The sequence below is a fragment of the Pyxicephalus adspersus genome, chromosome 2, assembly GCF_032062135.1.
Source record: "Pyxicephalus adspersus chromosome 2, UCB_Pads_2.0, whole genome shotgun sequence".
Classification (NCBI taxonomy): Eukaryota; Metazoa; Chordata; class Amphibia; order Anura; family Pyxicephalidae; genus Pyxicephalus; species Pyxicephalus adspersus.
In genome coordinates, this window is record NC_092859.1 from 55,015,250 (window position 1) to 55,027,873 (window position 12,624).

The 12,624-nt window shown below is 36.6% G+C and overlaps 1 protein-coding gene across 1 annotated transcript in view; it reads right to left on the bottom strand.

Moving 5' to 3' along the window:
- The window catches only part of TENM2 (teneurin transmembrane protein 2), a 1,565,317-nt gene that overhangs the window by 72,695 nt on the left and 1,479,998 nt on the right, over positions 1-12,624 (bottom strand). Inside the window, exon 17 of the mRNA XM_072398985.1 lies at positions 464-674. Coding sequence (XP_072255086.1) covers positions 464-674 — 211 coding nt within the window. The remainder of the gene's footprint in view (positions 1-463; positions 675-12,624) is intronic.

Consider the following 12,624-nt stretch of genomic DNA (forward strand, 5'->3'; position numbering starts at 1 on the left):
GGGGACACTTTTCTAATGACCGTAAACCGACCAATATAAAAAGGGAACTTCACCACTGATGAGCAATGTAAGGGGGCTCAACTCCACGACCAATGTAAAGAGAATGTAAAGATAATTTCCACTGACCACCAATGAAAAGGGAAACTTCTCCATTAAACACCAATGCAAAGTGATCAGTGTCACTTTTCTGGCTTTTTTTTTGTTTTTCAAATTCTGATTATAACAAACAATATATTTTTGTTGGGTAGAGAAGGGGTGAAGGGGTAGTTAAATAAATACCAATTAAATATTGCAACATAAAAACAAAGTGCAAGTGCAAAACTCATAAGGATTTTGCTTTTAGCGTATGTTATTTACGGTTTTCCTTTTGAAAAAAAAACAAAAAAACACTACAGCTGGTAAAATAATCTTCTTTTAAATAAACTTGATCTGCTAAATCTGTAATAATCTTTCTATTTTGTACCTGCTGTTGAATGGATTTTCTCCAGGAATGATGTGTGTACTGTCTTTCCCAACCAGGAGTTTTATGCGGTCATAAAACGACTTTACTGCTGGTGAGCCTGACTGACTTTGCTGGATGATATCAAGAGGATCACGTGACCCACGGCAGAGCAAACTTGACTGGCAAGTTGTTTGAAGACAACAGTCTGGGTCCAAACAGTCCACAAGTCCATCTGTATTGGATAAACAGATATAAATAATAATTCATTAGGCAGATGTACATAAAACACAGTAGGCAGTTTATATCATAATTCTACAGTGTGAAGAGAGGCAATGTGAACCCATGTACAAATCAAATATCCAATAATACGCAGAAGGGTTGCTTGAAAATCATGTTGGACATTTGCTGTGAACACAGTTGTACCCAACTTTAGTAGATTAGACCCTTTTGTGACCTAACATTAGTCTTCACAGTAATTTTGGCAAATGTTGAGGTTATATTTCCATACCGGCTAATTTATTTTTGGCTTGCAGACAAAGAAAATACTATTTTTTTATGGAGTAAAAAAAAGCTTTGCATGCAAATTCTTGTTGAATTTTTTGTTTTTATCTTTTTTTTTTTTCTTAACAATTTTCTAATAAGTTTTGTTCACCAGAAGACATTGTCAACTTTCCCATTTTCTAATTTATAATCATATGTAATGTGGCAGAACAGGAATTTTCTCTATACATTTTAGGCTATATCCCCATAGTTTTGTGAATATACTATGAGCCATATCCCAATAGTTAGATATGTATATATTTTAGACTATACCCCCATAGTTATGTGTATATATTATAAGCCAAATCCCAAATTGTTAGGTATATATGGTATAGGCTATATTCCCAATAGTTAAGTATAATTAATCTATGCATGAAGGTATGGGTGTGGATATTTGTATTTAAATATATCTGTTTACTCCTGGTCTGTCACACAAACCCCCTGGAGCATTCTAAACAATAGATAGCTATGGTCTCCCAAGACAGACCTAATTACCATTACTTCAATAATTTTACAGGTCCCTTTTATCAAAGTAGTATAAAAAGATAAATGATACCAGCACTCTGGAATAGATATATGACTGTATATATGAAATAGGATAATAGCCCCATTCCAACATTTTCTGACACTTACCTTATATGCCCCCGACTGTGCTTCCCAAACAACTCCAGACACCTTGGCTCTATAATTTCTACATCAAAGCTGGCTTGGAGGTTTCAATTAATTACTGAAGCTAAAAATTAACCAATCCCAACCTAGAGGAATGCATCAGCCAATAGCTGACCTACACATCTCATCCATTAGCTAATCCAAAATATCTAATGAGACCTAATAAGAATTAACTTTATAAGACTGAGAGCTGGGGAAATGGAAATAAACAAGAAGTCTACAGAGTCAGAGAGAATGGAAGTAAGGCAGAAACAAGGAGAAGCAGGGGTACTGTAAAGAGCAGGTAGCTAGACAATTGTGTGACAAAAATTGATTTATACATCAACCCCCTAGCAATCTAATTCTGCCCGTATTTCCTCACAAAAAGTGTTAAATTTTTTGCATGGAAATTTATTTTACATTGTAGGTCTATATTTCTTAGGCATAAATCACCGAAATATGTCCAATATTTAATAAATTTATTATTAAACTTTAAATAAAATATAACAAAAATCTGTTAAAATATAAAAAAAAAATACTGATCCATGTAATATAACTGTACAGTAGCATATATGATATATATATATATATATAAATATAATATAATGATATATAAATTATATTAACAATCAATTAAATCCAATACAAAATTATTTGAATTTCCCGCCGCTCCTCACGCCCACACCAACGTCATCGGGAAACCCCAGAGATCATCTCTGCATTCGCCGGCTGGAGATTGGAGGGAGAAGACGTGTCCCGAAGACTTGCGGGGACCAGCAGGACGCCAGGGGACGACAATGGAACAAGATAAGTGTTTTTTTTTAAGTTTTTAGCGACCCCGAGTGTAAATTGGGATTACCGCTTTTTGCATGGACAATCCACTCTGAGTCACACACAGAATTACCGCTAGGAGGGTTAATATTGTCTTCTTATATTTCATTGTAGGTGCAGGGGTTTATGTACTAAGAACTATCTTTTCTTTTTTCCGGATTATTTGTTGATTTGAGTTCCAAAATATATATCTGACAATACTGCTGTGTATTTTTTTATGTGTGTTTTTTATTTCAACTGTTTTTGTGACTTGCTATTATTTGTAAATGAACTTTCATTTGGGGAAAATATATGTGCATAGATACTATATAGATACTATATAGATATTATATTCATGTTTATAGTTACACTAGCTGATTACCCGGCGTTGCCCGGGTATTTATTTATAGCAATCTTATATTATACAGGAAAAGAAATAAAAAAATAGTCTTAAATCAAAGATATGTATTTTTTCAAGTTTTAAAAGAATAAGTACTATATACAATTTAATTAAATTAAATAATGGCATATGTTCCAGTGCTGTTTTAAATGTTTTAATAAGAACATTGTGCTCATGAAGCATCCTATGTAACTTTAAGACAATCTAAAATTTGGTTCCTGAGATGTAGGTGCACTTCTGGTCAGTTTCTTTTAGTTAATTTTCAATAAAATATAGTTGTAGAAATTTTGGTGGTTGATCTGGCAGCAGAAGTAAAGATCCTGCTTTATAAATCCAGGCTGTTGAACAACTGATGTGGCGCCAAATGATGTCATTTGGAAAAATGAGTTGTATTTTCCAATGTTATTAAGAAAATGCTTTGACTATTTGAGGTATTTGCTGATGTGTAATTCCAAAGTTCTTGTGTTGGTGTTTCCAGTTGGCTTGACTTTCCCTTTGTTGTAGCAAATACCAGGAGACCCAAATTGAAACTTTTTGGCTTGACAGTAACTACAAACCATTTTCATTTTTCCGATGGTAACACTTGCATGCTGCGGGTTGTCTTTATGTGGATCATAGTAGAATCCTTCCAATGCTAAGCTAAAATGTTGTGCAGTCCGTGAATCTCTGGCTCTTTTTCTCATTTCGTGTACTCGGGTCTCACACTGTTGTACTGTCTCTGAAGCTCTAGATGTAGTAGCTCTTTCTCTCATTTCCTGTACTCGGGTCTAACGCTGTTGTACTGTCTCTGAAGCTCTAGATGTAGTAGCTCTATCTTTCCTATCCTGTAGTCGGGTCTCATGCTGCTGTACTCCCTGAAGCTCTAGATGTCGTAGCTCTTTCTCTCTTTTCCTGTACTCCTTCCAATGCTAAGCTAAAATGTTGTGCACTCCGTGATCATCTGGCTTTTTTTTCTCATTTCCTTGTCTTAGGTCTCATGCTGTTGTACTGGCTCTGAAGCTCTAGATGTAGTAACTCTTTCTCTCATTTCCTGTACTCAGGTCTCACGCTGTTGTACTGTCTCTGAAGCTCTAGATGCAGTAGCTCTATCTCTCTTGTCCTGTAGTCAGGCTTTATGCTGTTGTACTGACTCTGAAGCTCTAGATGTAGTAGCTCTATCTCACATTTAATGTAGTTGGGTGTCACGCTGTTGTAATGTCTCTGAAGCTCTAGATGTAGTAGTTCTCTCGCGCAGCGTGGCAAAGTCTTCCATACCTGTGCTTGGGATTTGCTTGTCTATCGTGTTGTTTCATTTTTTTGGCTTGATTGCACTTGGCCAATTGCCTTACGTTTTCCCAAAGACGTTATTACGGGCCAGAAATTTGTAGGCGTTATTACAGGCCAAAAAAATATGTAAGCAAAAGGCACACTGTCACTGAGCAATACATACACACATACATACAAATATACCTCTGAGAAATACCACAGCTCTGCACAAGGATCAGCAGTGCACTCACATGAGTCTGAGTCATATGTCATGCAAGTTTAGTTTAAATGTCCCGATGCGATTCCGAGTGATCACATACACACATCTATATATATAACACATACATACAAAGATACATCCAAATATAGCTCTGACATAAAGCACAGCACTGTACAAAGATCACTGATGCACTCACATTAGTCTGAGTCATATGGCTAGCAAGTTTGGTTGAAATGTCTCTATGCATTTCCTAGTGATCAAGAAATATAGCTCTGACATATAGCAAAGTGCTGCACAAAGATCAGCGGTGCACTCAAATGAGTCATATGTCTAGCAAGTTTATTTGAAATGTGTTGATGCGTTTCCGATTGATGGTGGAACCTTGCAAGTTTGTTTGAAATTGTACCAGGGTGAAATGTCTCCATGAATTTCCTAGTGATGACATACACACATACATACAAATATAACTCTGGTATAAAGCACTGCACTGTACAAAGATGACTGGTACACTCACACGAGTCTCAGTCATATGTATGGCAAGTTTGGTTGAAATGTCATGTGATTTTGAGTGATGGTGTACCATACACACATACATACATACATTCAGTTATATATATATATATATATATATATATAGTTACATAGAAGGTTAGGTTGAAAAAAGAGATACGTCTATCAAGTTCAACCACTAGGGAAATAAACATATCCCAGATATAAATCCCTATAAGACATAGTTGGTCAAGGAAGGCAAAAACACGCTGGTACAATTTGCTGCAACAGAAGAAAAAAAAATCCTTCCCGATTCCATGAGGCAATCAGCAGTTCCCTGGATCAACAGTCTCTGTTATCTTTACTTTTACTTTTACTTTAACCTTAATACCCAGTTATATCCTGTGCTTCTAGAAAAGCATCCAACTTTTTCTTAAAGCAATCTATAGTAGTTGCTGAAAGTACTTCCTGAGGGAGCCGATTCCACATTTTCACAGACCTAACAGTGAAGAATCCCTTTCTCATCTGGAGCTTAAACTTCTTTTCCTCCAGACGCAAAGAGTTTGACAATTTCATTCTTTCTTGAATATTTTTTTCTAGCAAAAACTCCTTTATGTGGTTCTTTATCAAACTCCCTAGGACCTCTTCAACTATGGACGTTAAACAAACCTGTCTGGAGTTACCTGGTAATGATTTGCTCCCTTTTTGAAGATAGGAACCACATTGGCCTTTCGCCAATCCATCGGTACCATGCCAGTGATTAGGGAGTCTCTAAAAATTATTAAAGTTATTAAATTAAAATAACCAAACTCAGCTCTTTGAGGACACATGGATGTAATCCATCAGGTCCTGGTGCTTTGTCAACCTTAATTTTGCCTAACTGTTTCTCAATCATATCAATTTTGAGCCATTTTGACTAATTTAAGGCAGTGCCTTTGCTATTATTAATTTGGACTTGAGCTCTGCCATTTTCCTTTGTGTACACAGAGCTATAAAAAAGTGTTTAGTAAATCTGCCTTTTCTTTATTCTAAGTTACCAACCCAGAGACATCCTTTAGGGTGCCTACATGCTCAGACCAGATCTTTTTGCTATTAATATATATTAAAAAACGTTTCGGGGTTTGCCGTACTTTTTTTTGCAATCTGTCTTTCATTTTGAAGTTTTGCACATTTTATCTTGTTTTTACATCTTTTTGTTATATTTTTTAGAGTTTTCAAACAATGAAGGTGACCTTCATTTTTTATTTTTGCAATGCCCTTTTCTTGTTCCTTATGGCTTTCTTAACATCAGCTGTGAGCCCCATAGGTTTTAATTTGAAACATTCCCATTTCTGTTCTGTGTTCTTTGAGGACAATATTGTCTCCCAGTCCAAGTCACAGAGATCCGCCCTTAATAATAAAAAAAAACCTTTATAAAATTGGCGATAAAGACACCTCATGTTCATTTTTAAAATTTTCTTCCATAAGTCAGCTTACAGCAGCTGCATAATACCAGCCACACTGACAATACCAAACTCTTTTGACAACATCATCCTTATGATGTATTGAATCTCTCTAAGACTGGAGATAATCCACTTTTATCAGTGAACCTGGGCAATCCAAAACCTGGAATGAATCTATTCCAGGATTGAAAACATTTGCTTTTGTATCACCCAGCTTGATCACTGATAGGTTCAAATACAGAAAATGCACCTGGGGTCATACAGAGAAGCTTGTTAGATATAGCTCAAGTGATTTTACTCAGTATGTTGTTTTTCTCTATTAGTAATGTACCATTAATAAAAATGAATGTAGCTTAAATTATATACAAAACAGCTTTTTGGCAGAAGAACAGTGCTGCTAACTAACATGCATGTCCCTAAACAGATCCTACTATTAAGTTCTAATTACTATAAACCATGACTGTTTAATTAACCACATGTTAACAAACACAGCCACTTTATACAGAGGCATGCTTTACTTCTTGTGGTAGGGTCCAGGTAACCTGATCAGATATTTTCTGTGCTCTCTATAAATGCTGTTTGCACACAGATCCCCTTTTTAATAAACAGTGTTTGTATAGCTATACATATTACGCAGCTCTGTACATCACAGACAGATACAAACAGTGACACAGGAGGAGGAGAGCACTCTGCCCAAAAGAACTTACAATCTAATAATCACAGGTACAGTTACAATAGCTGTAAATATCTTTTAGCCAATAATAGTCTATAAATATCTTTAAGCATGGTTGTGTAAATGCTATCTGTCTACCTTTCAATCCATCATCCCCTCTCTTTCTCTCTTACTAACCTCTTTCCTCTAGACTGTAGATCACACATCTTAATGGCTGAACACAACTTTGTAAGGTGTGATCGTCTTCTATTTGAACATATATATGTCCCATTACACTTTTTATTCTGTTGTGAACTCATTATTCCCTCATGACCTCATAAACTGTGGCATGATAATGGGCTTCTGCACACAGTCTCTTTTTTTTTAAGACATTGAACTTTAATTTGGCACACCAATATCCCAGTGGCCTGTCAGTCAAGAGACTCACATCAGTGTGCCAGTGAAGCCCCCTTGGATATAGTCTGACATTGCAATCTGCACTAAATTACCCTGTCACTGCCAATCTTACAGTTATCTTGCAAACAATCAAGCAGGCAATCAAACTACTCTGAAATTGTCAGTTCAGGACTTGGAAGGCTAGTACGTCTCCATTCATTACTGGTAAAAAAAATATAGCTCTTTTAACATTAAATGAGAGATTCATAAATTTTTCATTTCCACCAATATACAGGGCAGCACGCTTTGACATCTGAATGTAGCCTTCAAGACCACTGTGAATTTGTTATACCTTGTGTCAAAAAAGTACCAAATATGTATTTCTGTTGCTGATGTCTGTTCATAGATGGATAGCTATTAGCTATGTACATTGCATGGTGTAATCATTATACATATCAAAGCCCCCCCCCCCTAAATGATCTATAGATCTTAGCAGAAAAATTAAGGTTTCTCACACACTTGAAGAAGACCTTGCACCCTTGCAAATATACTAAACCCACACAACCAAAGCCATGCACTTTTCATGTTATTGTTCACTGCATTCACTCATGTCCTGCTGTCTTCTTTCTCTCTTCCAGCTACCATGACAATGCTTGTGACAGCCCCCAATCTCACTGCAATATCATCAGGAAGTGTTCTGTGTTCTGAATAAACTAGTGCCCAATCGGTACATGCTTCAATCGGTTCATGAGTGAGATCAGATGCTTTGTTATTTATAATTGTGGAGTGCCCAATAATTATGCAACACCCGATATCGTGCATGCACAGAACAAGATTGGGCACCTCTGTCTGCACCCTATTCTGCTGTTGTCAATTTATGATTTTACAGTAATATAAAAACCATTTAGTTGTATTATTGAGTACCATTTTTAAAGTACACCTGTAAAAAGTGTAACAGGAAGTTGGAGGTTGGTAAACATGGTAGGGCAAAGGGCACACCTATTACCTATCAATCTCTATGGTGAGAACCTGGACGTGGGGGCACACAAAGGGAAAATTATAGTAAATTTTAAAAAAATAATTTCAATATGAAGCAGTTAAAAATTTAAATAAAAAGAAGGGTGGCGTGCTTTAAGTGGTAAAAAAAGAAAGAAAGCACACTAGTACAGCAGTATTTATATCTATCATGGCGGAGGAAATTGTCAGAGAGTGGCAACATTTAATGGTTTATGTGTACTGGTTAAAAATGGTCATCAGGTATCATAGGCCTAGAATCACAGGTCTTGAAGTGAAGTGACGTAAAACCTAGATAGGCTGACACCCACTGATAACATGGATCTGTATAGCGCAGATGGACCAATGTAGTACAGCACTTCATCATATATTTCAAAATGAAAAGTAGGTTTTTGCTTGATAGGTTACATAGACCCTTTAATCATAGTCACAGATTTTCATACATGCATTAAAAAAAGATCTGTCAGAGAAAGGGTTAATGTGGTTAGCTTAGCTTCGAAATGCTAGGTCCCAGGTTCGAATCTCGTCCAGGACACTATCTGCATGCAGTTTGCATGTTCTCCCCGTAATGACATATGACTATGGTAACAACATTAGATTGTGAACCCCTTTCAGAGACAGCTAATGGGAAGACTATGAACTTTGTGAAGCTAGGTAAATACTTGATAATAATATTTATTTGGCAATGTGGTATATCTTGAAAATCAGGTTTAATGGCATTCAGCTGGACATATTCTGACAGGGTTTGCATTAGAACATCCAGCACAGAACATTAGAACATTCATCCCAGCACATTTGTTTTTTAATTTAAAAGTTATCAAAAGGGTTAACTAGTTTCAGTGAAAAGGACTAAATATGATTTTCTATTTTCATTTATTATTTAAAGATCACTGCACTATAATTTAAGCAAGCCACAAGTATCTTGAAAAATATTCTTATGAAGTACTGTTCAGCTTATTAAAATATGAAATAATTCATGATATGTACTGGTCAATGGAAAACAGCATTACAAATCCTATGATAATTATAGCTTTTATTGGATTTCACTAAAATTTTGGTTGGCTATGCAATTAAACCAACATACCAAATCAAGAAAAATTCAGCAAGGGGTACCTTAAAAATGTGCATAACAATCATCTTATTTCCATACACATGAAGGAAATAAATAGATTTAACTGGGATAACGCTTATACTTGGAAAATGTGAAGAATTTACACATCATATGTAGATTCACAGTACAATAAAAAAAAATCTGCTCCCTGAGGCAAGATTATCTATGTAACTTATGAGAATAGTGATTAACAAATACTGTATATGGTTCAGGTTAATAAATAATTGTGCCATTTTGTAGTATGCAGTATAATATCTGTAGTAAAATACTGATATGACAATCTGAAACCTGGATCACAAACCTGGGCAACCTAAAGCAGAACTAAACTGAAAAACAAAAAATGGCACTTACCTTTAATTCCCCTGATCCCTCGATGAGGTTGGACCTTCCCTTGATCCGCTCCCACGTCGTCCTGGAATTCCTCTTCGTTCCGGAGCTGAGGAGATGCCCAGCAACGCTATCTTCATTCCTCACTTCCATCTTCTTTTTGGCGCGTACCCGATCTCGCACTGCACAGGTGCAAGTTCGGATAACATACCCGCTGTAAAGGGGAAGAAAAAAAGAGCCAATCTCACTGCACATGCATGAAATCATCATCTTTTTCCCTTAGTAGAATAAATGCCCCTTCTACGAATGCCCGAGATTACGGCATGTGCAGAAGGACCACCCAGAGCCTCCCGGGATGCGTGATGTAGGTATCCTGAGGCGATCAGGACTGAGATAGGAGGTGCTCTTTTTTGCGCTTAAAAAAATAAAAAATAATTAACATTTTTGCTTTACAAATAACGGTTGTCTACCCTTTTATGTAAAGTGGAAATGTTGAGTTTAGGTACTCTTTAAACATATGTAGTAACTGAAGTGTGAAATACAAGACCATTAGAATTTTTTACTTTGAGACAAAGACATGTAAAATGAAATACAAATAAATAAAAAGTAAAGTTGGGAGATTTAGTTTTTTTGTATGTTATGCCAAACTTACACTTTAAAGAAAAGTTCCAGTAATTACCGGCACAGTAGAATTAACGCTGAAATGAGAACACTGCCTCAGTGTTTGACCCTTTCAAACATTGAGGCAGTTTATGATGTGTGTGATCCTGCTAACATGAGGAGGGAGCACAGGGTAGCTTATCAGTGTGCTGATGCTCCTTAATTGTCCATTCTAGACCAAGTTGTACCAAGTTGTGCTTATTTTGGGATTCTGGCCTGTCCTTTTGTTTCTGATTCTGGTTCACTTCTGTTTAAAATCTTTTAGTATTATTTGTAAATTATTATTTGTGATTTTTTTTTAATGGTATTTAAATATATGTGATTATATATTTAGCGCTGGACATTAAATTAGTTTTGTATTTTTTGGGGGAAATGTACTGGGGAACCTTCTGTATTGTTACCCAGAAGGGATGCCTGTATCACAAAAATGGCTGCATGTTATTACAAATCTTTTGTTTATATAATGTAAAAGTATTTAAATCGTGTACTGCTTGTCTGGAGTCCAGTTTTATTGGCTGAGCCAATGTCCTACTTGGAAGTGAGCTAAAAATCTTTTGGCAGTTTCTACACCAAAGTGCTTAAATAACATGATTTGTTACAATACCATTATTTTATTTTAAGGACTGCTGCTTCCAAGCTGTATTTAATTTAGATAGATTTTGCTGCTGCCTTTGTTAAACATGTACTCTACACTGAACATAAATGTTGGTTTATGCTTTTGTGTTCTAATATTAGATTAACAGTGCTGAGGATTTCTATTATTTTTTGAAAACACAAGGAAGCAATTAAGTTTAGGTGCTGTTGTTGAAATGGCAACAACTGACAGCTGTGAATCAAGTGAAAAAATAATTGAAAAAGTATGATCCATACTGGTGAGCTGCTTCTGAACAGACATGCATTGTAAAGAGATTACAGGCATGCACACAATCTCTGTAAACACTTTAAATGGAGAAGCTTGTAATTCAGAAATACTATTATATGCTTTGAAAAATGCAATTCCATCAAATCTGTATAGGAAACACTGCATGGAAACTCTTTAAATTCACAGAATGGTACAGTTTTGTCTATATAGTGGGGTGATGTATTGAACATATTATAAACCATTATACAAAGGATCATCAAAAATGAGAGTTAATATATAAATGTATTAAGAATATTTTCACCCAAAGAAAATCTTCTTTCTAATCTATTCTTCAGGACTAATTTACTGAGCAACCTTACAGTCTTACAGTCTTAAAGCGTACTTAAAATTTAGAATTTTCACCTTACATAAAAGGGTAGACAACCCTTACAGTCTTAAAGCGTACCTAAACACAGAATTTTATCCCGGGAGGCTCTTGGGTGCTTCTTCTGTGCATGCCCAAAATCTCAGCCCTTTTGTCAAAAGGAAAAAAAATTGCTGATCTAACGCATGCGCAGTGAGATCGGCAAGTTTTTTTCGCATCTACAACACCCTATCTCGCGCTTGGGTCGGGTGACATAGGAAGAAGAAGCAGAGGAGATGACAGCGCTGACCCGAAGACCGATGCCGGGATGAGGCGGGACCTGATAGAAGAGACCTCCGGATAAATCAGACTTCCCTGCGGGATTGAAGGTAAGTGTATTATTTTTTGTTATGGGTAATTTTGAGTTTAGTTCATCTTTAACCTCCCAACCGCTAACCCCGTACTTTTTCGTGCAAAAAATATTTGCAACGATGGATAACCCTGTACTTTTTCGTCTATATTAAAATCCCACTTACCTGGTCCCGCTGTGTTCATCCAGCGTCGGGTCCGTGTTCCAGCGTCGTCCTCCAGCGTCGGGTGTCCTCTCCTTAGAAGAAAAAGCCGGCCGGCTTCCTCTTCTAAGCCGGCCGGCTTAGAAGAGAAAGCCAGCCAGCTTAGAGGAGGAGGCCGGCTGGCTTTCTCTTCTAAGCCAGCTGGCTTCCTCTCCCTCCTCTCCCCCCTCGTTCTGTCCAGCGTTGATCGCTGGACAGAAAAAAAAAAAATACTCACCTTCTCCCTCTGCTCCTCCGGACACGTCCGTCCCCTTCCTTGTTCAGCCGACGAGTGCAGTGACGATCACCGGGGTTTCACGGGAGGGAGGCGGGGCGGGAAATTCAAAATTTAGTTCCTTTGTATTGAACTCAATACAAAAAAGCTGTATTGAGTTCAATACAAAGAAATCCTTATATAATATATATATAATTGTATTATATATATATTATATAAGCTACTGTACATTACATT